The following is a 27,577-nucleotide window of genomic DNA, read 5'->3' on the forward strand; positions in this document are numbered from 1 at the left end:
GTAATGTAAAAATGTCTGGAAAGCGAACAATGTATGAGTCAGATACATGCTTGCGTGTGTATGGAGGGGAGAAAATCAGGTGTAGTGTTGGCGAATCTCAGGAAGCATGGAAGTTTTGAAGGATGCAGTGCTCCGACAACTAACAACTGATGCCGGCAGTCTGTTCCATGCTTCAGCAACTCTTAGTATGAAAAAATGTTTCTGAAAGTCATGGGAGCTGTGCTGTTTTCTGATTTTGTAAATATGTCCACGGGTGTTAGACAAGTGGAGTTTGAAAAGGTGCTCAGAGTTATTGTTTGTAAGATGGAGTTCCCTATTTAAACATATAAACATTAAGTGTACCCCATCTCCAATTACGTAAGAAAAGGAATTCAGTAAAAAATTTTCTTTGATTGTTGTTGTCATTGTCTAGCCAACTTTCATCAAGTAGATCTAAGATCAAAAGTATTTCAGCCACAGTGTACCTTGGGCTACATCTTTTGGTATTTCCTGCCTTTTTTATGAGAGTAAAATGTGAGGGAAACAATTTTCTTTTATTAAGCCATCAGCATTCAACTTCCTTAGTCATATGCAGTATTCATCATCATTGTTCGACTGTGGCCGAGCCATGTGTTGAGAGGGATTCTTTGGGGTTTGAATAATTCACCTCTGGAAACATGGGTGTTTCATTCAACATCCTTAAACAACCCTTATTCAGGGAGCTTTTGAGCAGGATGGGCTACTCGACCTGAAGAAAATTCTAACTGGGCCCCACCTGCAAGGTCATGCACAAGGTCTATCTTGCTATGAGATCACCAAGTCATGCACATATGGTTGTGATACATGTATCTGGTCTATCCTTATCAGACGGGTAGTCATGATGGGTATACTGGGCTTCGTATATTTTACCCCAGTGTCACTTTGATGGCATGCACAGCTATCTCACTCAATAATAATAATAATCCTTCCTACTATACGTACATAACCTGCAGTTTTGGGAGAAGGGGCTGGCCGATTACACTGACCCCATTTCAATGATTGTATTGAAATTAAGGTAATGGTCATAGCTTACAGAGATGCTCACATTGCGTTAAAACACATTGCTATATACCTAACACAAGAGAAGCCACAATAATTACATTCATTATTTAGTGATACATACCATACTAAAAACACGACTTTTGGTCTTGTTATATTTATACTGAATCTTGCGGGTCTGTTCAACTTTTTGACTTATAACTTCTGGAAGATTTCTATAAAGCCTGTTAAAAGATGAAGAAAGTATGTGAATTAGAAAGAAATTATCAAAAGCATTCCTCTTCTCCTCTCCTTTGCACTCCCATGAACTCCTTGCTCATTCACCTTGTTCAATCCACTGTACCACTCCACTAACATTCTGTTTCTTTACTACCCACAAGGGGCTAAACACAGGTAAAACGGATTAAGTCAATTATATCGACCCCAGTGCGTAGTTGGTACTTAAGTTATCGACCCCGAACGGATGAAAGGCAAAGTCGACTTTGGCGGAATTTGAACTCAGAACGTAGCGGCAGACAAAATACTGCTCAGCATTTTGCCCAGCATGCTAACGTTTCTCCCAGCTCACCACCACTCCACTAACATTCACCTCCTTGGACCTTGAGGGTTTCCCTGACATATTGCTGCCACCTCTCTCCCTCTGACTGGGGTGGCCATGTATCTCCTCTATAGCAAGACACCTGTTTCTGTCCCTCTATCATACTCTAACTTCTCATTACTTAGCACAAAGCCACTCCCTTAATAATACTCCTCCATCACTTGAAGAGCCTTACAAATAACTTGCTGACCTTACCAGGGTTCAGTCCACTCTATAAAGTAGTTGGCACTAGGAAAGACATACAGCTGTAGAAACATATGCCAAGGCAGACAAAAGAGCATGCTGCAGTCCTCTGGTCAAACTGCTCAACCTATGCCAGCATAGAAAACAGATGTTAAATCATCATAATAATGATGACAATCTTATGGAACAATAAGAATATTTTTGTTGTTTTTTTTCTTCAATTTCAACCAATCAATGACGTTTATTGAGTTGAAAACATTCTGTGCCGTATGAATATGTCCCTCGTTTAAGAAACAGATTGGGTTTATTTACATTTCTGAAGAAAAAAAGATACCCTTCCTTCCACCCCTAACCCTAACCCTAAAACAGATTGAAATGCAATAGATCAATACTAGGGTCATAATTATGGGTGACAATTTCATATGACATTGCTAGAAAAACTGCCGTTCAAACCGAAAAGATCTGGATCAGTTTACTTTCCATGGGTTGGACAAACTGTCAGAGTCTGAGCCAAGTTTGGTTGTAGTTACTTCTCTCCTAGCTGCATCTGAGGACATCACATCACATATAAATGTGCGCTACACATATTTCTAAAACATATATGAGGATGACCTCATCTTTGCTTCAAGGATGTCTGTAAGAGAGATACGAAGTTGCTTGATCTGGGCGTCCTGAGATGGGAGGTGGTCGCAAATGATTGCCCACACTGGAGACAAATACTGCAAAAGGGGATGAAATGAGTGGAAGAAAAACAGGAACTTGCCACCAAAGAAATGCGCACTTGACAGAAGCAAAAACCAGTAGCACTGGCAGAGAGATCCTTCAAATGCAGTCACTGTATGTGTGACTGCCACTCCCGTGTGGGCCTGTACAGTGACAACAGACACTGAATCACCATCAACAGCTGACACAATTTCTTCAGGCGCAGATCCATGGCCTCTTGAAACCGGTGGCTGCTTACTAGAAGCTATGCATATTTCTAGAACATGTTATAGTCAAATTTCAAGGTGACACTCTCAGGTTGGACGACAACAAATAAAAATGTTACATTTATTAAAGTCAAATAAGCAAACCTACTTCCAGTTTAATTCTTTCATTTCTTGTTTGGAAAATGCTCTTTTCTTTGGCTTGTAAAGATTCTCTGAAATAGGATGTAAAATAGATAAAATCACGAAAATGTATTAAACACAAACAATAAATAAACAACGGAAGGCATGATGAGTGTTTGCTAGTAAGGAGGAAAGAAACTTTGGTAGTAAGGAGGAAAGAAACCTTTAGTAAAGAGGAAAGAAACTAAGTATAAGGCCAAAGAAAAATCAATAGATTTTTTCTATGGCTCTATAGAAAAGTGATTAGTAAGACAATGATGATGGTGTCACATAAAAAGCATCCAGTACACTCTGTGGAGTAGTTGGTACTAGGAAGGGTATCCAGTCATAGAATCCATGCCAAAACAACACTAATGGGGTCACCAAGTAATCTTCGCAGAGTGAATGTGCAGTATTGTAATTCGAGGCTTGGCCAACTCGAAATTACATTGTGGGCCACTTTAATCACAGATAGATTTTTGAGGGCTGCTTGTATATAGACAGAATTGAAAGCGTTTTGCTTTCTCCTGCTATTATTACAATAACGAATGAATGATTGTTAATTCAACATGAAATATTATCATTGCAAAAACACTAGTATCGTTCCTTTTACTTGTTTCAGTCATTTGACTGCGGCCATGCACCACCTTTAGTCGAGCAAATCGACCCAGGGCTTATTCTTTGTAAGCCTAGTACTTATTCTATCGGTCTTTTTTGTCGAACCGCTAAGTTACAGGGACGCAAACACACCACCATTGGTTGTCAAGCTATGTTGGGGGGGGGGGACAAACACAGACACACAAACATATACACACACATACATATACAACGGGCTTCTTTCAGTTTCCATCTACCAAATCTACTAGCAAGGCTTTGGTCAGCCTGAGGCTATAGTAGAAGACACTTGTCCAAGGTGCCACGCAGTGGAAATGAACCTGGAACCATGTGGTTGGTAAGCAAGCTACTTACCACACAGCCACTCCTGTGCCTATCTTTCTTTTTCACTTTTCATTAGAATCTTTAATTTTTGATAAGATTTTTTAAATGTTTGTTTAAATAAACCCATTTCAAGAAATTATCAAGTGGGCCACAATATAAAAGTCTGTGGGTCTCAGGTTGGACAGCCCTAGTCTAGAGACTTGGTCTGAGTAGATTCTGCTAAAGACATTGAAAGACTAGGTAGTGGTGTTAAACAAGGTGACTGATTTTGATGATTAGTCCAGATTACTCCGCAAGGAGCATAGGCCGGTTTCCTGGTTTCTCTGGTATATATATTTCTCCTTGGCTGGGTCACCGGTCCATTGAGGGTTACTCAATTTTACCAGCTGAGAGGACTGGAGCAAACGTGAAATGAAGTGTTTTGCTCAAGAACACAATGCACCAGCCGGTCCAGGAGTTGAAACCACAACCTTATGATCCAACACCCAAACCCCTAAGCCATGTGACTCCATGGTAGCAGATAATAATTAAGTTTACCATAGGCACAGGAGTGGCTGTGTGGTAAGTAGCTTGCCACATGACCACATGGTTCCGGGTTCAGTCCCACTGCGTGGCACCTTGGGCAAGTGTCTTCTACAATAACCTCAGGCCGGCCAAAGCCCTGTGAGTGGATTTGGTAGACGGAAACTGAAAGAAGCCCATCATATATATGTAAATATATGTATATGTATGTGCGTGTATATGTTTGTGTGGCTGTGTCTGTCCCCACCAACATCACTTGACAACCAATGCTGGTGTGTTTACGTCCCTGTCATTTAGCGCTTTGGCAAGAGATGCCGATAGAATAAGTACTAGGCTTACTAAGAATAAGTCCTGGGGTCGATTTGCTTGACTAAAGGCAGTGCTCCAGCATGGCCGCAGTCAAATGACTGAAACAAATAAAAGGGTAAAGGAGTAATCCAAGAAGAACAGATACATGAGCTTCTGTGCAATTTCTGTCTACCCAATTTATTTCAGGAGTTTCAGGTTAAACTGAGACTCGGGTAGAAGCCTCACACACCATTGCTGAATCCAGACGAATGGAATTGCAAAGTAAACTTCTTAACCCTTTAGTATTCACCGAGGAACCACACTGGTTTAGATTTTGTTTGCACTAGATGGAACTGGATGTCCTCTACTGTATCTGAATGAGTGAAATTTGGTGGAAGGAAACTGTAAGAAGCTTGTTATATAATGCTTATGCCAGCGCCACCTAGACTGGCTTCCATGCCGGTGGCACGTAAAAAGCACCATCCGAACGTGGCCGATGTCAGCGCCGCCTTGACTGGCTTCCATGCCGGTGGCACGTAAAAAGCACCAATCCGATCGTGGTCGTTGCCAGCCTCGCCTGGCACCTGTGCCAGTGACACTTTAAAAGCACCCACTACACTCTCGGAGTGGTTGGTGTTAGGAAGGGCATCCAGCTGTAGAAACACTGCCAGTCAGACTGGAGCCTAGTGCAGCCTTCTGGCTTCCCAGATCCCCCGGTCGAACTGTCCAACCCATGCTAGCATGGAAAACGGACGTTAAATGATGATGTATATTCTTGTGTGTGTGTGCACACACACACTTATACAATACACACACACATTATATATGAGAGTTCTTCTACCTATTTTAGCAATCAATATTGTTTTCCTGAAGATATCAAGTGATGCTAAGAAAGAATTCTTACCACAAATGGGGTCATTTTCAGATGCAGTTGTTGAGGGTTTCTTGTTCTGAAAGATTTTGTTGCGTTCCATTTCCATCTGCATCTGGTAGCGCCTTTCTTGTGCAGCCAATAAGATTCGCTTCTGCCGTTCTCTGCTCCTTGATATCCAAGTTGGCATGTAGTTCTGAAAGGCCTCCTGAAGAGCAAAGCAAAGAAGAAGTAATGCCAACTCAAATGCCATCATGGTGGGTTCTTTTTTTGTTGTTTGTGTCAATAATCAAAAGCAGTCAAGTCATGACCATCCCAGTTGAGTTTTTTTTCCCCCAGATATCATCATCATCGTTTAGCGTCCGCTTTCCATTCTAGCATTGGTTGGACGATTTGACTGATGACTGGCGAACCAGATGGCTGCACCAGGCTCCAATCTGATCTGGTAGAGTTTCTACAGCTGGATGCCCTTCCTAACGCCAACCACTCCAAGAGTGTAGTGGGTGCTTTTACCTGCCACTGGCACAAGGGCCATCAGGCGGTAATGGCAACAGCTACACTCAAATGGTGTTTTTTATGTGCCACCTGCACAGGAGCCAGTCTGGCGGCACTGGCAATAACCTCACTTGAATGCTTTTTTTTTACGTGCCAGTAAGGCGACGCTGGTAAAGATCACGCTCAAATGGTGCTTTTTGCGTCCCACTGGCATGGAAGCCAGTTAGCTGTTCTGGCAATGATCACGCTCGGATGGTGCTCTTAGTGCTCCAGTAGCATTGATGCCAAGCTTATCCAGTGTGATTCTCCTACTTTTTATATGGAACAGTATGATATGATGATACATGAAAACGTTTGGCTGCTACAAAACATCGATGAAGCACTGGAGAAGCTTCTGGCTGATGTAACACAACAGCCGAAATAGCAGTGTCTCAGAATCCCTTGCATCAATGAGCTGAGTTCGTTATGAGCACCTCATGAAAAGGAGTCACATCAGTAACTAGTATATTTGTACTTGAATCTACCAGAAGTATTAAAAATAAGTATGCAAGTCACTTCAGATTTTGTTGTACACAGTGCAAACAACAATTTTACATATATCAAATTTGATGACTGGCATCCGTGCTAGTGGAGCGCTAAGAGCACCATCCAAGAGTGATCGTTGCCAGAGCAGCTAACTGGCTTCTGTGTCGGTGGCACATAAGGGGCACCATTCGAGCGTGATCATTACCAGCGTTGCCTTACTGGCACGTGAAAAAGCATTTGACCGAGGTCGTTGCCAGTGCCGCTGGACTGGCTCCTGAGCAGGTGGCACATAAAAAACACCATTTGAGTGTGGCCATTGCCAGTACCGCCTGACTGGCCCTCATGCCGGTGGCATGTAAAGGCACCCACTACACTCTTGGAGTGGTTGGCGTTAGGAAGGGCATTCAGCTGTAGAAACTCTGCCAGATCAGACTGGAGCCTGGTGCAGCCATCTGGTTTGCCAGTCCTCAGTCAAATCATCCAACCCATGCTAGCATGGAAAGCAGATGTTAAACGATGACGATGAAGATTTCAGATTTTGCTGTACAGTGCAAATAACAACTTTACATGTGGCACGTCCGTGCTGGTGGCACGTAAAAAGCACCAACCGATCGTGGCCATTACCAGCCTCACTTGGCACCTGTGCCAGTGGCACGTAAAAGCACCCACTGCACTCACGGAGTGGTTGGTGTTAGGAAGGGCATCCAGCTGTAGAAACACTGCCAGATCAGACTGGAGCCTGGTGCAGCCTCCTGGCTTCCCAGACCCCAGACCGTCCAACCCATGCCAGCATGGAAAGCAGACATTAAACAATGATGATGATATAGGTGTATAGGCATAGCTGTAGGGACAGGCATGGCTGTGTGGTTAGGAAGCTTGCTTCTCAACCACAAGGCCTCAGGTTCAGTTCCACTGCACGGCACCTTGGGCATTTGTCTTCTGCAATAGCCTTGGGCGGACCAAATCCCTGTGAGTGGATTTGGTAGGCAGAAGTTCTGTTGTGAGTATGAAAATGCTTGGGTCACCTTTGTGTGTGTGTGTGTGTGTATGTGTGTGCACATGTGCGTTAATGTGGTGTATGTGTGTGTGTGTGTGTGTGTGTGGTGTGTGTGTGTGTGCGCGCGCACACATGTGCGTTAATGTGTTGGTTTTGGTTTCTCACTGCCTAATAACCGGTGTTGCTTTGTTAGCAGTCTGATGAAAAGAAACTGATAGAATGAGTACCAGATGAACATAAAAATACTGAGGTAGATCTGATTAACAAAACCTTACAGAGCAGTGCTCCAGCATGGCTACAGTTCAATGTTGGAAACAATTAAAAGAAAATATAAAAAAAATATCACCTGTAATGTTATCCTTGGTCTGTTGCTCCGTGAGGAATATGAATGGCTGTCGAATGAGTTATTGAAGATAACAGGTATCTGCTCTTTATGTTTGCTCACTTTCCTCACACCTGCCGAATCACTCCTGACATGTCTCTGACCTCGTTTACTATTAGAAGTGCTCGATGCTCGACAATTATGGTCAGTCCTGCTTATATTTGTTTCGGAGAGGGAGACGAACCAGGTTTCACCTCTTTTCTCTACAATAAGAAAAAAGCATCATTTAGAAAAATTTAAATCACTTTTCCCAAGACACAATACTTTTTCAGGATCTTTTCGGTTTGAACGGCAGTTTTTAAAAATAATTTCCACGTAACTAAACACCTTTAAACTTCGTATACTGGTAGAATGTGTTTATAAAACATCTTTTTCTCTTGGCTTTATTGAGAAAATTCTATAGTTTGTAAGATATTTGTTGTTTTTTCCCTTCATTTTTTGCAATTTCAACCAATCAATGATGTCTATTGAGGTGAAAATATTCTGTGCCGTATGAATATGTCCCTCGTTTAAGAAACAGATTGGGTTTATTTACATTTATGAAGAAAAAAAGATACCGTTCCCCCCACCCCTAACCCTAACCCTAAAACAGATTGAAATGCAATAGCTCGATACTAGGGTCATAATTATGGGTGACAATTTCATATGACACCGCTAGAAAAAACTGCCGTTCAAACTGAAAAGATCCCTTTTTCATTACATCTCTTTCTATTTGCATGCTGACCTGGATGTAGAGTAGTGCCCTCAGGCACGTCCTCCATAGGGTCCAATCAGAAGCAACCACCATTAGACTTTTTGGATTCCCAAGTGTAACCAACTGAGATTGATATTATCCATCTCATTCTTGCTCTCTCCTTAAGTCTTCTGCCAGTTGGCTTCGCTTGAAGAATCCATCTTGTGATTCTTTCCTGCAGCGTTCTAACTACATATCCAAAGTACCAGAGCAGTACTTTGGATGGTTTCACAAGAACGGCCCAGGCTCCATGTCTGTTTTGGCATGGCTTCTATGGCTGGATGCCCTTCCTGATACCAATCAACTCTACAGAGTGGAGAAGAAGTGGCTCAACTCAGAGAGAATGCCAGATCTGCAAGCAACACATCTCTTATCAAGTATCGTTATTTCAGAGATCTTTGGAGGAATTTCTTTTTTATCTACCTAAATTCTGGATGCTGCAGTCTTAGATACACATACAGATAGGATGGTGACAGCTATAATGGCTTTACTCATAGGTCTGCTCAAATACAGGTGACCTTGGGCTAGACAACAGCAGAAATTCAATGCTTTAAATGCACAACTTTTGAGAGTATTGATATCACTGATGTATTTACATTAATATCACAAAAGAAGTGTGGCTGTGTAGTTAAGAAGCTTGCTTCCCAACTATGAGGTCTTGAGTTCAGTCCCACTGTGTGACACCTTGGGAAAGTGTTTTCTACCATAGCTCTGGGTTGAACAAAGCCTTGTGTGTGGATTTGGTAGGAGAAACTAAAAGAAGCCTGCCATGTATAAGTGCGTGTGTGTGTGTATGTGTATACTATTGTCTATACGGGCAAGTGTCTTCTACTATAGCCTCGGGCCGCCCAAAGCCTTGTGAGTGGATTTGGTAGATGAAAACTGAAAAGAAGCCTGTCGTATATATGTTTATATACGTGTGTGTGTATGTGTACATGTTTGTGTGTCTGGATTTGTCGCCCCAAGATCGCTTGACAACTGATGCTGGTGTTTCCGTGCCCGTAACTTAGTGGTTCGGCAAAAGAGACCGATAGAATAAGTACATCATCATCATTTAGCGTCCGCTTTCCATGCTAGCAGCGGTTGGACGATTTGACTGAGGTCTGGCGAACCAGATGGCTGCACCAGGCTCCAATCTGATCTGGCAGAGTTTCTACAGCTGGGTGCCCTTCCTAACGCCAACCACTCTGAGAGTGTAGTGGGTGCTTTTAAAGTGCCACCGGCACAAGGGTCTGGCAGTACTGGCAACGGCCACGCTCGAAAAATGGTGTTTTTTACATGCCACCTGCACAGGAGTCAGTCCAGCAGTACTGGCAATAACCTCGCTCGAATGTTTTGTTCACGTGCCAGTGAGGCAACGCTGACAATGATCATGCTCAAAAGGTGCTCTTTACGTGCCAGACAGCTGCTCTGGCAGTGATCCCACTCAGATGGAGCTGTTAGCGCTCCTCTGGCATGGGTGCCAGTCATTGAATTTGGTCCAATTTCGATTTCACTTGCCCCATCAGGTCTTTGCAAGCAGAGTTTAGTGTCCAGTGAAGGGAGATTGGCATGGGTGCCAGTCGACGAATTTGGTTCGATTTCGAATTCAATTTCGATTAAACTTCTATCTTACAATTAACTAAATCAAAGAAGCTTGAGAGGCGGTTGGATGGAACCTACACTCACCTCCTTATGAGAGCTCAAAAATCTCTCGTGGAAGCGCCATCCAACCAAAATGCAAATATATGGGAAACTACCACCTGTGTCATCTCTTGTGAAAGGTAGGAGAGTCCAGTTTGCTGGACATTGTTGTAGAGCTGAAAAAGAGGTAATTTCTACTCTTCTCCTCTGGAAGCCATCTACTCGCAATACCAGAGGGCGCACACTCTCCTACCCTGATGTAATCTCCAGGGATACAGGCATCCAGCAACAGGACCTCTGTAATACCATGATGGACCGTGAAGTCTGGCGTAGCATGGTAAATTCCATTGTCTCGACCACGGTCGAACAATGATGATGATGATGATGATGATGATGAAATCGGTATAGAATAATGATTTCATATTTATTTATAATTAAGACCTAAGTAGTTAATATATGAATACGAAAGAGATAGTTGAATAACTATAAACCTACTTTTGGGCCACCCTGTATATAGTAATTTCATTATAAGACAATGTGGTAAGGACCTTATGTGGCTGATAAATTTTTGATAGAAATACCTTTCTCTGCTAATTTCCTCTGCTGGTTGCTATAGTGATTGTCAGGTGGGTGGAGGGTTTTGTTCTTTGATTTCTGCTTCTTAGGAGTCCACATGAAAGGCACGGGTATAACTTTGAGATCTTCAGCAGGACAGGATTTAGGAATTATTTGGATTTCAACTGGTGCTGAGAGAGGCACATGGAATAAACAAGAATCAAAAGTATATAATTATGAAAAAAAAAAGGAAACAAGATAATTATATACTGTACAATTTACAAATAATGAAAATGATACAAAATAACGAAGTACTTCAACTATTAATATTTAACAAATTTCAATGAACTTTAAATTAAATAAATAAGGTAAAATAAGGTAAATAAAGTAAATGCGTGGCATCTTGGGCAAGTGTCTTCTACTATAACCTTGGACCGACCAAAGCCTTGTGAGTGGATTTGGTAGACGGAAACTGAAAGAAGCCTGTTGTATATATATATATATATATATATATATATATATATATATATATATATATACATACACACATATATTTATATATATATGTATGTGTGTGTATATGTTTGTGTGCCTGTGTTTGTCTCCCCAACATCGGTTGTCAAACGATGTTACAGAACTTAGCAGTTCGGCAAAAGAGACTGATAGAATAAGTACTAGGCTTACAAGGAATAAGTCCTGGGGTTGACTTGCTGGTGCTCCAGCATGGCCAGTCAAAATGACTGAAACAAGTAAAAGAATATAAGAAAAAGAGGTAATGAACTTCCAAAATTGTTAGTGTGTCAGACAAAATGCTTTTGGTCCTTTGTGTTCTAAGTTCAAATCCCACAGAGGTTGATTCTGCCTTTCGTATTTCAAGGATGATAAAAAGACGTAAAAAGCACCCACTAAACTCTCGGATTGGTTGGCATTAGGAAGGGAATCCAGCTGTAGAAACACTGCCAGATCAGATTGGAGCCTGGTGTGGCCTCCTGGCATGCCAGTCCCCAGTCAAACCATCCAGCCCAGGCCAGCATGGAAAATGGATGTTAAATGATGATGATGATGATGATGATTTTGAGATGCTCTGTGTTTCTTTCAATTAATTTTTAATATAACAAAGAATTTAGTAAATTAACTTAGTTATCATTAATCTAGTGTTGAAGCATAAACCATGCCTAAGGTTTGGTGGAACTTTTGAAAACAAGACATTTGTACTACCGAGCCAGAGGCAGTTTCAGCCAGGTTGGTATCAAAAGGGTTAAAATTAAATAAACAATAAAAATGAATTTACTTTTTAATAGATTAACAGGCATAGGGATGGCTGTGTGGTAAGTAGCTTACTTACCAACCGCATAGTTCCGGGTTCAGTCCCACTGTGTGGCACCTTGGGCAAGTGTCTTCTACTATAGCCTCGATTCAACCAAAGCCTTGTGAGTGGATTTGGTAGATGGAAACTGAAAGAAGCCCATCGTATATATGTATGTGTATGTGTATGTGTATATGTTTGTTCCCCCAACATTGCTTGACAACCGACGCTGGTGTGTTTACGTCCCTGTAACTTAGCGGTTCGGCAAAAGACACCGAAAGAATAAATACTAGGCTTACATAGAATAAGTCCTGGGGTCGATTTGCTCGACTAAAGGCGGTGCTCCAGCATGGCCGCAGTCAAATGACTGATACAAGTAAAAGAGAGTAACCCTTTAGCATTTAGATTACTCTGTCAAATGTGATGCTTATTTATTCACATTGTTTTGAATTAATTATGCATTATCTCATAGCTTCGAGATTTTGATGATGTGGTTGTTTATTTTTAGAATGACATTGTAGGGTAAGTGTGAGAGGCCAGACCTGGCTGAACTGAACATACAACAGATAAAACATTTGGGCTGCATTTGGCTAGTTTAAATAGTAAAGGGTTAAGTAAATATTGGATTCAAATTTTGGCACAAGGCCAGCAATATTAGGGAAGTGGTAAGTGAATGTAAGCACCCCCAGTGATAAACTGGTACTTATTTTAATGACACCTGAAGGTTGAAAGGTAAAATCAACTTCAACAGAATTTGAAATCAGAACATAAAGAGCTGGAAAAAATACCTCTAAGCATGTTGCCTGGTGTGCTAACATTTCTTATTTCTTTATTGCCCACAAGGGGCTAAACATAGAGGGGACAAACAAGGACAGGCAAAGGGATAAAGTCGATTACATCGACCCCAGTGCGTAACTGGTATTTAATTTATCGACCCTGAAAGGATGAAAGGCAAAGTCGACCTCGGCGGAATTTGAACCCAGAATGTAACGGCAGACGAAATACCTTTTTCTTTACTACCCACAAGGGGCTAAACACAGAGAAGACAAACAAGGAAAGACAAATGGATTGAGTCGATTATATTGATCCCAGTGCAAAACTGGTACTTATTTAATCGACTCTGAAAGGATGAAAGGCAAAGTCGACCTCGGCGGAATTTGAACTCAGAACGTAGCAGCAGACGAAATACCAATTTCTTTACTATCCACAAGAGGCTAAACACAGAGAAGACAAACAAGGAAAGACAAATGGATTAAGTCGATTATATCAACCTCAGTGCATAACTGGTACTTATTTAATCGACTCTGAAAGGATGAAAGGCAAAGTCGACCTCGGCAGAATTTGAACTCAGAACCTAACGGCAGACGAAATACCGCTGAGCATTTCGCCCGGCGTGTTAACGTTTCTGCCAGCTTGCTGCCCTGAAAATAGACATTAGAGGATGATGATGATAAAATGAATACATAAAGAAAACAATAAAACTTACTAGTGGGTTTGATACTTGTTTTGCTGTATGATAGAGTACACCCAGTAGTAGTTTGATGCTTAGTATTAGTTTCAAGATTAGGAGATGTTTGCACAGCTACCGATACTTTGCTTGTGTCTGGTGGGCTAGCAGAATAATTGCGGTTAGCATCACAGATAGTGAGAGGTGATGGCACCATGGTTGTTGCATCTTGTTTTGGGATGACTTTTCTAACATGCTTTCTTTTCCCCGAAACCTCACTGAAAGCTGGTGCTTCCACAAAGTGACCATCATCTCCTATCGGTTGTGCCTCAGTTGACTGACCTTTCGCATGATGCTTGCTCGGAAGGTTGTCAGCAGTTAGGGACGATGTCCCAAATTTTGATTCAGTGCTCCTGGCAGTGTTCTTTGAATTGAGGTTAGTAGAAATTACTCGATATGGCCGTTTAGGGTGTTTGAGTCTTGAGCTGTGCCTAGGTTTTGAACACAATCTTTCATTGCAGGCTCTGCATTTACCACAACATTGAGAATACACAGGGATCTTTTTGGATGAAGACTGCTCAGCTGATTCCATTGTTGAATTAGTCATGCATGTTGCAGTGGATGTTGTGGACAAACTATTCATTTCCGAAGCCAAAATGAGATCATTCATTTGTCGTGATACCAAAATGCTGGTTAATTTATGCAATTTCTCTTCACTGGCTTTGTCTCGTTTCTTCATAAGCTCACATTTCCGACGCTGCTTTTCAATCTTTGCCCTCAGTTTGGCAATCACTGGGTCAAAGGAACCACTGTAAGCAATACTGGCATTATCTCTTCCTTCAGGCCAATACGAACCAGACATCGTTTCAACATTTTCTGAAAGACTGTAAACTGAGTCGGCACCACTTGTAACCGAACTCTGAGCAGAATCATCAACATCTTGGAGTTTCTGTTTCAACAGCGATTGCTTTTGTAGCTCTAGATTTTGTTCAGCTCTTTCAGCTTGCTGCTGTCTTTTTTCCTCCAACAAGTTGATTGAACGACGCACCAATGCCTGAGTCGGATTTTTCACAAGGTGCTGTATCTGTTCCAATCGACTGCTATCAAGACTGTTCTCAGGAGAAGGTGGGGCTGCTTGCTGTTTAAATTTCTGCCACAACAAGTCAAGTTCCTGGGCTGATCGCGAAATTCTAAAAGCAAATAGAAAGTTTAAAGTATCTATGAATAATGTAATCTATAAAATGAAGAAAGTGAACATTGATAAAAATGGGGCTGGAAGGGGATTAAAATTTACAGGAGCGGGTAACTTGAGGTGAGAAATTGATTGGGAGATGCCTTGGGGTGCTACAGTGGTTGCTTTGGTGTGAAAACGGGGATTTTATTGATTTTTGGGGACATTTGGGGGGTCTAGATTGGACACCTTTTGCCTGATTTCAATCAAATTTTCAACATGGTAAAGTGGAAGTGGATTTGTAATATAAGCGCGGAAAATGGGTTCGAAATTTTGAAAATTAAGGCAAGATTTTTGAAGTTGAAAAAAATTTCTCATTTTTACGTAATTTTGCCTTTTATTTTTTTTATTGTTTACAGTTTTCATTTTTTCTGAAAGGAATTTACAGCTGCATGTAGCCCATGTTTAGAGCTTCCATCTTTGAAAAATTCCCAAAATAAGTACTAAATTTAATAAAGAAATCCTTTTTTTTTCCTTATTTTTAATCGCTCAAATAGTGGCACGTACAAAAGGCAAGTGTGCTTTCCGTTGTCACTGCCTGATATTTATGATTGATCTTTCAAAATATTTTCTTTCTCAACTTACTCAAGATCTTTTGTTTTTTATAAATGGGAGAGAGATAGAGAGTAAGAGAAAGCGAGGGAGAGACCAAGAGAAAGGAAGAGTAAGAGAGTGGGAAAGTGAGAGAGAAAGGAGAGAGAAACAAAGAGGGAGAATGTGGCGATAAGAAACAGAAAGGAAGCAACAGAAAGTAACAACCACACCCTCACCCGCACGTAGAGCAGGTCACCTTAAGCTAGTGTTGTATAGGTTTTGATGAAATAATGAATACAGTGATGATACAAGAGGCAGATGTTGGAATCTAATCAACGACATTTTGCTGACTGCCCAGTCTTCAACTGCTCCGGTTACTCTAGCAGAAACACAGATACCACTATTCTTGCTTAGCAATGCTAAATGCAGCCATGCATACCCAACTGTAAAACTTGCACTTTGACAATTCATGCGAAACATCTAAATTTTCAAAAAGCCATCTAAGAAGGGGAAAAAAGAGGAAAGGCACATATCTTGGAAGCTAAAGACTACAAAACCTAAGGTAATAAGCATATATACTATATACATACCATGTCTACCACTAAAGTGAGTGAGTGAGAGAGAGAGAGAGAGACAGAGAGTGAGTGTGAGAGAGAGTGAGTGAATGAGAGAGAGTGTGAGTGAGTGAATGAGAGAGAGAGAGTGAATGAGAGAGAGTGTGAGTGAGTGAATAAGAGAGAGACAGAGAGTGAGTGAATGAATGAGAGAGTGAGTGAGTGAATGAGAGAGAGTGAGTGAGAGTGAGTAAGTGAATGAAAGTGAGAGAGAGTGAGTGAGTGAATGAGAGAGAGTGAGTGAGTGAGAGTGAGTAAGTAAGTGAATGAAAGTGAGAGAGAGTGTGAGTGAGTGAATGAGAGAGAGTGAGTGAGAGTAAGTGAATGAAAGTGAGAGAGAGTGAGTGAGAGAGAGAGAGAGAGAGAGGAGAGAGAGAGAGAGAGAGAGGGAGGGAGCAAGGTGAAGGGATATCCAAGTCAAAATTACTCACCTCTGGCCATAAGAATCCTGTCTTGAAAGTTGACTCTTGGTCGGTTCTGTTGGTTTGTAAGTCTGAAATGAAACACAAGAAGATCTTTGTGGTAGATTAAGGAAAATACGGGCTTAGACATTCAGTTATTGTGATTCACTCCACTCCAGGAGTGGAGAATAATTATCAAAGACACTGATGGAAATGCAGTAGAATCGAGAGTACTGAAGGACTAATTGATTTCATTTAACGAGCAATCCTGTTTTTAATGAGAAAAAAGATACCCTGTGGCCATAAACTGAGGGGTCACTCATAAACAGAGCTGGATAACAAAACCGTCCCCTCTTTAGTGTCCACCCATAATTATGACCCTAGTATCGATCTATTGCATTTCAATCTGTTTTAGGGTTAGGGGTGGGGGGAAGGGTATCTTTTTTTTCTTCAGAAATGTAAATAAACCCAATCTGTTTCTTAAACGAATATATAATATGTAACAGGAACATTTTCATATGACGCCGCCAGAAAATGTTATGGCAGAAATTGGTTTCACCTCAATAGACCTCATTGATTGGTTGAAATTGCCGAAATGCAAGAAATTAAACAACAAATATGTTACAAACTACAGAATTTTCTCAAGAAAGCCAAGAGAAAAAGATGTTTTATAAACACATTCTACCAGTATACGAAGTTTAAAATTTTTTAGTTACATAGAAATTATTGTAAAAATCTGCTGGTCAAAGTGAAAAGATCTGTCAGATGGAATTCATTGAGGAAGATTTTCTATGGCCATATGCCTTTCCTGTTGCCAACCCTCACCTCTTTCCAAGCAAGGTAATATTTCCCCCATGGCCAGACATGCTTTTCATGGAAGAGTAGAAATAAACAACATTGCTTGTATGACAGTGAGGCTCGTTTACAACCATCATTTGATGTCAAGACAATGGTACACACACACACTGGGTTTCTTTTAGTTTCTTATTTCGTTCATCATTATCATCATCGTTTAATGTCCGCTTTCCATGCTAGGATGTGTTGGACGATTTGACTGAGGACTGGTGTACCAGATGGCTGCACCAGGCTCCAATCTTGATCTGGCAGAGTTTCTACAGCTGGATGCCCTTCCTAACGCTAACCACTCCTAGAGTGTAGAGGGGGCTTTATTGCCCACAAGGGGCTAAACACAGAGAGGACAAACAAGGACAGACAAACGGATTAAGTCAATTACATCGACCCCAGTGCGTAACTGGTACTTAATTTATCGACCCTGAAAGGACGAAAGGCAAAGTCAACCTTGGTGGAATTTGAACTCAGAACGTAACGGTAGACGAAATACAGCTACGCATTCAGCCCGGTGTGCTAATGTTTCTGCCAGCTCGCCTTTCTTTTGGTTTCTGCCTAGTCACAAGGCTTTGGTCAGCCCATGGCTATAGTGGAAGACACTTGTCCAAGACATTAGCAAAAATGACTAAAGCTCAATTTGAATAGAATTCACTAAAATCCAACTTACCACACGCATATCACTTCTAAAAATTACTTGTTCCCCATTAGGCAAGTTGTGACCAGTCATGGTAAGATCTTCCCAGGCTTGTTGCATCCCAGTTTCTTCATTTTCAGCCAAAGCAAGTACAAGCGCATCTGAATCGTGGCTGATGAAATGAGAACTTTCTATAGTCTTGCTGCTCGATGTCGCTGACTCTGGGTCAGTGCTGAAGTCACTGGGTGTCTCGACTGTTGTCATTGATTCGAAAGACGATTGTTTGTAGCCGTTAGCATCTCGTTGTTTGCCGTGCGCAGTAGTTTCCTTATGTTTAAGGCCTTGTAGATCAAGACCTTCATCACGGACGTTTCTGTATCTCTGACAGCCTCTGCTTTTTGTGGGGTCAAATTGTTCTTTTGAGCTGGAATTTTTTCTGAATGATTCAAGCTGATCAGAAGACACATAATCAACTTTTGTTGCGGTATGATGTACTTGATTTGGATAGTTTGATTCCGAAAGCTTCTTTGAATCAAATCTAGAATAAGAATCCTGACTGTCGACCCTGTGTCTCCTAGTTTCTCTGTAAGAGGATGCGCTCTCTTTTATTTCTGGTTTGGTTTTAGTCTTCATTTTATCCTTGTCATTCTACAAAAGAAATTAAAAGCAAGAAATATAAATAATTAGTAGAATTTTCAAAGCAAAACTTCAAAGCCATAGAATAGTAGAGAGAGCAGAAGCAGTAAATATCAGATATGATAATCGTCATCATCAATCATCGTCGTTCAACGTCCGCTTTCCATGCTGGCATGGATTGGACAGTTTGACTGAGGACTGGTGAGCCAGGAGGCTGCACCAGGCTCAATCTGAACTGGCAAAGTTTCTACAGCTGGATGCCCTTCCTAACGCCTACCACTCCAAGAGTGTAGGGGGTGCTTTTTACGTGCCACCAGCATGAGGGCCAGTCAGGTGGTTCTGACAACAACCATGCTCAAAAGGTGTTTTTACAAGCTACCTGCATGGGAGCCAGTCCGGCGGCACTGGCAACAACCATGCTTGAATGTTGTCTTTCATGCGCCATCAGCACAATGTGCCAGTAAGGCGACGCTGGTAATGATCACACTCAAATGGTACTTTTCACATCTCACTGGCATGGGAGCCAATCAGTGGCCCTGGCAACGATCAGGCTCGGATATGCTTCTAACATTCCACTGGCATGAGTGCTGTGTCATGAAGAAAATCACTTTGCAATCATTTTGTTCCAGGTTCAATCCCACTGTACAGCACCATGGACAAGTGTCTTCTACTATTGCCTCGAATTAACCCAAGCTTTGTATTTGAAACCTGGCTGAAGGAAACTGCATAGAAGCCCTCAGATGAACTGTAATTGTTCTGGGATGGTAGACTTAATAATCTGTCACCCAGTTTAAGCCCATTTCTGGTGCTCCTGGTTTTTTTTTAGCAGAGTCCACTCTACTGTAAATATTCGAACCAGGTCTCTGGCTCTTCCCTTGCTTTCACCCGTTAGTCTTGAAAGCCATGTATGAGTGCTTCTCTTCCATCTCTCACTAAGACAAGAAATTAGGTTAGTGGTGGTGGTGTTGGGGCAATAAAGAGGGAAGGTGGCGAGCTGGCAGAATCGTTAGTACGCCAGGCGAAATGTTTAACGGTATTTCGTCTGCCGCTACGTTCTGAGCTCAAATTCCACTAAGGTCGACTTTGCCTTTCATCCTTTCAGGGTCAATTAAATAAGTACCAGTTACGCACTGGTGTCGATGTAATTGACTTAGTACCTTTGTCCTTGTTTGTCCCCTCTATGTTTAACCCCTTGTGGGCAAAAAAGAATTAAATAAAGAGGGAGTGCAAAGAAAGCTGAAATTCCTATATTAGCTGATGAAGGAACAAATAAAGATGACAATAGCAAAGGTGTGGTTACTTGATAAGAACTTACTTCCCAACTACGTGATTCTGGGTTCAGTTCCACTGCGTGGCACCTTGGGCAAGTGTCTTCTACTATAACCCCGGGCCAGCCAAAGCCATGCATGGATTTGATAGACAGAAACTGAAAGAAGCTCGTTGTATGTATGTGTATGTGCTGCTGCCCCCTCGCCTTGACACTGCATGATGGATGCAAGTGAGTGTCACCATCATGCAAACATAGTCCTTCATTTTTCTATCTTCTGTGAAAGCACATCTAAACACAGAGTAAAACTACCTCACTTCGGCGGCGAGCTGGTAGAATCGTTAGCACACTGGGCGAAATGCTTAGCAGTATTTTGTTTGCGGTTACGTTCTGAGTTCAAATTTCGCCGAGGACGACTTTGCCTTTCATCCTTTCGGGGTCGATTAAATAAGTACCAGTTACGCACTGGGGTCAATATAATTGACTTAATCCGTTTGTCCCCTCTGTGTTTAGCCCCTTGTGGGTAGTAAAGAAATAGGAAAACTACCTCACTTCAAAAGAAGTGAGGACTGGCAACAGGAAGGGCATCTGGCTGGCGAAAAATCTTTCATGACAAAACTCCATCTGATATGTGTGCCGGTGGCACGTAAAAAGCACCCACTACACTCTCGGAGTGGTTGGCGTTAGGAAGGGCATCCAGCTGTAGAAACACTGCCAGATCAGACTGGGCCTGGTGCAGCCTTCTCGCTTCCCAGACCCCAGTTGAACCGTCCAACCCATGCTAGCATGGAAAACGGATGTTAAATGATGATGATGTGCAAGCATGAAAAAGTGGACATTAAAACAAAGACGATGAAGACGATGAAAATGAATGGATGAGTGAACAAATAAACATTGATGTGGTTCTGCTTACCAATGTAGATCGTTCTTGAATAGTTGAAAGCAAAGGGTTGTCAGTTGTGTTAGCTTTCTTTTTACCAGGAGCACGACTATAAATACCGGGTATAGAAGGGCCATCAGGCCGAGAACCAAGGAATTCTTTCTGAATATGTGGTCCAATAGCATCATCAGAACCTAAAAATGTACCAAAACGAAAGCTGAATCATTTATCTTAAGAGTCTTTGAGAGAGAGAGAGAGAGAGATAGAGAAAGAGAGAGAGAGAAAGAGAGAGAGAGAGAAATTGCAACCATTTTATCACACTAGCATGGTTGAGATGATTTTATTTCCAAATCTTGATATTTGTATACTATCAGAACATACTGGTACACGTTTCTACAGCTGGATGCTCAGCCGACAGGTAGAATAGACTGGTGCCAAAATTTGAAACCATTATTACTATTATCATAACTATTCTGTAGCCCAGCACTACCCGTCATCTCCTACTCCCCATTCCTCGCCTTCAATTCATGTTTAACCCTTTAGCATTTAAAATGTCCATATCTGACTCAAATATTCTACCTGTTTTACATCCAAATTGGCCATATCCAGCCTCTCATGCCTACCTGACAATGTCATTCTAAAAATATACAATCATATCACTGAAATCTCAAAGCTATGAGATAATGCACATTATCATCATCATCATTGTTTAACGTCCGCTTTCCATGATGGCATGGGTTGGACGATTTGACTGAGGTCTGGCAAACCAGACGGCCGCACCAGGCTCCAATCTTGATCTGGCAGAGTTTCTACAGCTGGATGCCCTTCCTAACACCAACCACTCCGAGAGTGTAGTGCATGCTTTTACGTGCCACCGGCATGAGGGCCATTCAGGCAATACTGGCAACAGCCACGCTCAAATGGTGTTTTTTACGTGCCACCTGCACAGAAGCCAGTCCATTGGCACTGGCAACGATCTTGCTCGAATGTTTTTGTTTTCATGTGCCAGTAAGGCGATGGTGGTAATGATCACACTTGAATGGTGCTTTTTACGTGCCACCGGCATGGAACCCGGTTAGCAGCGTGATCGTTGCCAGAGCATCTAACTGGCTTCCATGCTGGTGGCACGTAAGAGGCACCATTTGAGCATGATCGTTATCACTGTTGCCTTACTGGCACGATTAATTAAAAAATATGTCAATAAATCTGAGACCCCCTTTTGTCACGACACAGGCCATGGGATTGCACCTAGAAAGTTACCCTCCCAGGCACAAGTCCGGGCAAGGTTGTTTATGGAAGACCAGCAGTCGCCCATGCATACCAGCCTCCTCTCTCCACGCCACCAGTGTTATCCAATACAGCTTGGCACCAGTGACGTCGCAACTCATTTCTACAGCTGAGTAAACTGGAGCAACATGAAATAAAGTGTCTTGCTCAAGAACACTACATGCAGCCTGGTCCGGGTTTCGAGCTCACAACCTCACGATTGTAAGCTCGACGCTCTAACCACTGAGCCATGCGCCTTCACATGTCAATAAATAGGGACTTTATTTAACAATAAGAACAGTAAACAACAGTCATCGTTGCCGCCGCTGTTTTCTAGGATTAAGAGTAAGCTAAGGAACAGTAGATCTTACCTGTGTCTCCACTTTCCATTGTCGTAGTTGTGGCAGTGGTTACAGTGCCACTATCACTCACAGAAAATGGTGGAAATCCTGAAGGTCCAGTGTAATACCAATCTTGAGACCCAGGAGGTCTGAAAGAAAGAGGAAAATTAATTTTAATTTGAAATACGTAAACGTAAAAGTAAAAGGATGCCATAAAAGTTATCAGGTTGCATAACATTCATTAATACTTATATACACACACACACATATATATATCATAATCATCATTTAATGTCCACTTTACATGCTGGCATGGGTTGAATGGTTTGACAGGAGCTGGCCAGGCAGAAGACTGCACTAGACATCTGTGTCTGTTATGGCATGGTTTTTACAGCTGAATGCCTTTCCTAACACCAACCACTCTGCAGAGTGGATCTATACATAATATGTCATCATCATCATCGTTTAACGTCCGTTTTCCATGCTAGCATGGGTTGGACGGTTTAACCGGGGTCTGGGAAACCAGGAGGCTGCACCAGGCTCCAGTCTGATCTAGCAGTGTTTCTACAGCTGGATGCCCTTCCTAATGCCAACCACTCTGTGAATGTAGTGGGTGCTTTTTACGTGCCACCGGCACAGGGGCCACAGGAGGCTGGCAAACGGCCACGATCGGTTGGTGGTTTTATGTGTTACCAACACGGACGTCACTGGCATCGGTATATATATATTTAACATCCCACTTCCATGCTAGCATAAGTTTGATGATTTGACAGGAGCTGGACAGCCAGGAGCCTGTACCAGACTTCTGTGTCTGTTTTGGCAGGGTTTTTACAGCTGGATGCCCTTCTTAACACCAACACCCAGCAGAATACATACACTCACACATATCATTCACTGTCCATGTTCTGTATGCTGACATGAGTTTAATGGTTTGACAGGATCAGATGGGCCTAAGGACTGCATCCTTTTCCAATATTTGCATTGCTTTCTATGGCTGGATGCCCCTCCTAATACTCTCCACTCTACAGAATGTACTGGGTGCTTTTTATCATGCCACAAGCAGTAGTGAAGTTGCTATGCACTTTGTAAGACTAGTGTGACTGCAGTAGAGAGGGAGGTGGCTCTATGCTATGAGATGAGGGGTTAAAATATGAGAGAAGGGGCCAGAACATAAAAGTTTCCTTGTAGAGGAGCTGCATGGTTACTGATATTATATGCATACATTCATATATACATCATCATCATCCTCATTTTATATCTATTTTCCATTATGGTATGGGTTGGACAGTTTGATAAGAGCTGGTAAGGCTAGAGGCTGTACCAGACTATTATCTGTTTTGGCCTGGTTTCTAAGGATGGATGCCCTTCTTAATGGCCAACCACTTTACAGAGGGTACTGGTTGCTTTGCATGTGGCCCCAGCACTGACAGGGTCACCGAGTACCTTGCAAGACTAAAACTCTCTCACAAACACACAACAATAACAGATGCACCATCTCCTTTCTCTGTTTTACACAGCTATTTGGTTGTCCGGAAAGTTCGTGCCGATTTATAGTAGCTTACCTTTCGACTTATTTTAGAACATGGTTGAGTCCATAAAATAGGATTTGACTACACCTCCATTTAGAGCACAGTTTAAGCTATCTTTTCGTGGAAGAAGGTTTATCTTCCTATCATCATCGTCGTTTAACGTCCGTTCTCCATGCTAGCATGGGTTGGACGGTTCGACCAGGGTTCTGGGAAGCCAGAAGGCTGCACCAGGCTCCAGTCTAATCTGGCAATGTTTCTACAGCTGGATGCCCTGTGTTAATTCTGTAACCCTTTAAAATGGAAGATTAGAAAGTTCATTTTTGGCACTTGATGCTTTGGGAACCAGACAAAAATTGCTGCAGCTCAGCTGGGATGTGTTACCTCACCCTCAATATTCACCAGATATTGCTCCTTCGGATTTCCACTTATTCAGGTCTCTGTAGAATAGCCTTAATGGTAAAAATTTCAATTCCTTGGATGACGTAAAAAGATACCTTGATGAATTCTTTGCCATAAAACCCACCTCAATTCTGGGAAGAGGGTATTTTCAAGTTAAAGGAAAGATGGAGACGCATTGTGCAACAAAATGGTTCATGTTTGGTTGATTAAAAATGTGATAGCAAGTATTTATTGACCTTTATCTTTCCTTTAAAAATCGGCATGAATTTTCCCGACAACCCAATACAATAGTCTGTGCACACCTTTGCCACTTATCTTTCCTACTCTTGTCACTCATAATGCCCAGACCTCACACTTACCTTTGTGTAATTCTTTGTCCTTGCAGATGTCAATTTACATCTGCTTAGGGTGAACATAACTGATACTGATCTCACTAGCCCGGACACAGCACTTCCTGGAAACTAAGCTACATATAAAAAAGATGCACCAGTAGTTCTGACCTCTTTTACTATTAATAACCTCCCTTTTGCTTCGTTAATTTTTAACCATGATTTGCTCATGCTCACACTTTCTCGCTCTCTCTATTTTATGTAATTCTTGTTTCTGGTGGGGAGTCACGGACGGACGGACACGGACACACAGAGAAGCACATGCAGAGAAACATATGCATGACTTGATGCCTATAAAGCAGACTGAGTAGAAACTTACTTGTAAGGCCTCAAGGTCCAAGTCTTCTGCGATAAGGTACTACTATCTGACCCAGATGGTGATGGGTTCAGCTTGCTCTGGGAACTGGTTTCTCTTGGGTCGCAGCTGCTGCTATGATACATATCTGGTGACTCCTGATTGTTCTTCGCTTCTTCAGAATCTGTTAAGTTATCTAAAACAACAGCATCCACTGTTTGAAAGAAAAGAAAAACAAAATAAATTTACGTTTGGAAAATAATAGGGGCAAAGTGTGATGGTTACGAAGTTAAGTAATTAGATTACTAATTGCCATATTGTAATGTGCATAACGAACCCTTTTTTGTCGAAAAATTAGGTTAAAAAAATATGGGAGTTTCTTAAACGAGGATAGTATTATAATCCCTTACAAACCTTTTTCCCAAATTTTAAACCCCCAAAATTAGGGGGTTCCTTATACCTGTTAAAATACGGTATATTTTCAAGAAAAGAAATCTTACTGCTGCCTTGTACTGAGTACAGAACTCTCCTTAACTTAGTCTGCCAGACTGTAAAAGGGTCCTATATTTGTTACAAAGTAGAGCAGTTGGCAAGAGGAGGGTTACAACACAAAATCCTTTTCACCTTTTCTTTTACTTGTTTCGGTCATTAGACTGCAGCCATGCTGGAGCAACACCTTGAAGAAATTTTTAGTTGAACGAATTGACCTCAGTACTTTTTTTTTTAAGTCTTGTACCTATTCTGTCAGTCTCTTTTGCTAAACTGCTAAGTTATGGAGATGTAAACACAAACTTGGACACACATATATATGTATGTGTGTGTGCATCATATCATCATCATTTAAAGTCTGCCTTTCATGATGGCATGGGTGGGTTGGTCTGACAGGAACTGGCCAGGTAGAAGCCTGCACTGGACTTCTGTAACTGTTTTGGCAGGATTTTTACAGCTAGATCCCCGTCCTAACACCAGCCACCCAGCAGAGTGGGGATTCTTCTAGTTTCCATCAATCAAATCCACTCAAAAGACTTTGGTTGGCCCGAGGCTCTAGAAAAAGATGCTTCCTCAAAGTGCTATGCAGTTGGATTGAACCCAGGACCATGTGGTTGGGAAGCAAACTTCTTACCACATAGCCATGGATATGATTTACTTTCCATACTTTCACCTGGCACTTATGTGTCCAAAATGGTTTTAATTTAGTTTGTTGTTAACATGATAGTCATATCATCATCATCATTTAGCGTCCGCTTTCCATGCTAGCATGGGTTGGATGGTTCAACTGGGGTCTGTGAAGCCAGAAGGCTGCATCAGGCCCAGTCTGATCTGGCAGTGTTTCTACGGCTGGATACCCTTCCTAATGCCAACCACTCCGTGAGTGTAGTGGGTGCTTTTTACGTGCCTAAAGATAAGCTGAACAGTAAGTTTTAATTTCCTCTTGTAATTAATTTGACATCATTTATGTAATTAATGCTCAGTAGAAAGGCAAGAATATAAGACATCAGCATTTTTGTCTTTCTCCTCTTTTATAAATTTGACATCTTGTGAAAAAGCAAGAAGGGAAAATTTAAATTTAAATAGATTTTGTTGTACCTGTATTGTTCTCAGGTTCATGTTTGTTGGACTGACCATTTGCATCACTTGGTGTTTTTGAGCGTCTAGAAATAAATCAATTGAAAAAAGAAATATATATAAAAATAAAATTGGAAAGAAAACCAAAGCAAATGTGATGTAATCATTTATCTTAATGATGGGTTAAAGTTAAGCGAAACAAAAGTCTGAGAAACAAACTAAAAAATAGCTTATATTGCCTATCAATTGATTTTTATGATTTTTTCACATTAACGTGTGTCAGACATGTCTACTTCAGCCAGGATCTTAATACATGCAACAATCCTTCATCATATCTTTTTTTTTTCTTTTTTTGAGTTCAACATCCGTAGGCGTAGGAGTGGCTGTGTGTTAAGTAGCTTGCTCACGAACCACATGGTTCCGGGTTCAGTCCCACTGCGTGGCACCTTGGGCAAGTGTCTTCTACTATAGCCACGGGCTGACCAAAGCCTTGTGAGTGGATATGGACTCACAAACTAAGCGTTGGTAGTCTAGTCTCCATGTTCTATCATTTCAACTTTATATTTTGCTAAGTGGTATAACATAAGGGCCTTAATACAGTTCTATATTTAAGAGATGAGGAATTATGTGTATTATTTACATTCAATGGATATTTGTCCTCATCTTGTTTGTGGTTAACACGTTTTGGCCGATATACCCTCCAGTCTTCTTCAGATGTCTTGGGGAAATTTCGAACCTGGGTTCTCATTCCTAAGGTATTTTTCGATGTTATTATTATTATTATTGTTCAGGTCACTGGGGTTAGTAGCTCATGCTCTAAACCACTACGCTATATGGCCCACAAGCATATGGCATAGTGGTTAAGAGTGCGGGCTACTAACCCCAAGATTCCGAGTTCGATTCTAGGCAGTGACCTGAATAACAATAACAATAATAACAACAACATCGAAAAATACCTTAGGAATGAGATTCCAGGTTAAAATTTCCCCTAGACACCTGATGAAGGCTGGAGGGTACATCAGCCGAAACTTTGTGTTAACAACAAACAAGATGAGGACAAATATCCGTTGAATGTAAATAATGCATAAAGGGCCTTAATTTTAAGCATTAAACAAATGACCATGCAGTCCTATTTCATATCATACTGTACTTCCCATTCTTGACAGATGCAAACTTA

General features: G+C 41.6%; 1 protein-coding gene across 1 annotated transcript in view; it reads right to left on the minus strand.

Moving 5' to 3' along the window:
• The window catches only part of LOC115211784, a 42,197-nt gene that overhangs the window by 751 nt on the left and 13,869 nt on the right, over positions 1-27,577 (minus strand). The window contains exons 4-15 of the mRNA XM_029780468.2: positions 26,422-26,486; positions 24,859-25,048; positions 22,253-22,371; positions 20,649-20,809; positions 17,866-18,480; positions 16,380-16,441; positions 13,609-14,759; positions 10,843-11,007; positions 7,870-8,108; positions 5,540-5,714; positions 2,876-2,939; positions 1,142-1,241 (exon numbers count right to left, since the gene is read on the minus strand). Of these exons, the coding sequence (XP_029636328.2) occupies positions 1,142-1,241; positions 2,876-2,939; positions 5,540-5,714; positions 7,870-8,108; positions 10,843-11,007; positions 13,609-14,759; positions 16,380-16,441; positions 17,866-18,480; positions 20,649-20,809; positions 22,253-22,371; positions 24,859-25,048; positions 26,422-26,486 (3,106 nt within the window). The remainder of the gene's footprint in view (positions 1-1,141; positions 1,242-2,875; positions 2,940-5,539; positions 5,715-7,869; positions 8,109-10,842; positions 11,008-13,608; positions 14,760-16,379; positions 16,442-17,865; positions 18,481-20,648; positions 20,810-22,252; positions 22,372-24,858; positions 25,049-26,421; positions 26,487-27,577) is intronic.

The sequence above is a fragment of the Octopus sinensis genome, linkage group LG5, assembly GCF_006345805.1.
Source record: "Octopus sinensis linkage group LG5, ASM634580v1, whole genome shotgun sequence".
NCBI lineage: Eukaryota > Metazoa > Mollusca > Cephalopoda > Octopoda > Octopodidae > Octopus > Octopus sinensis.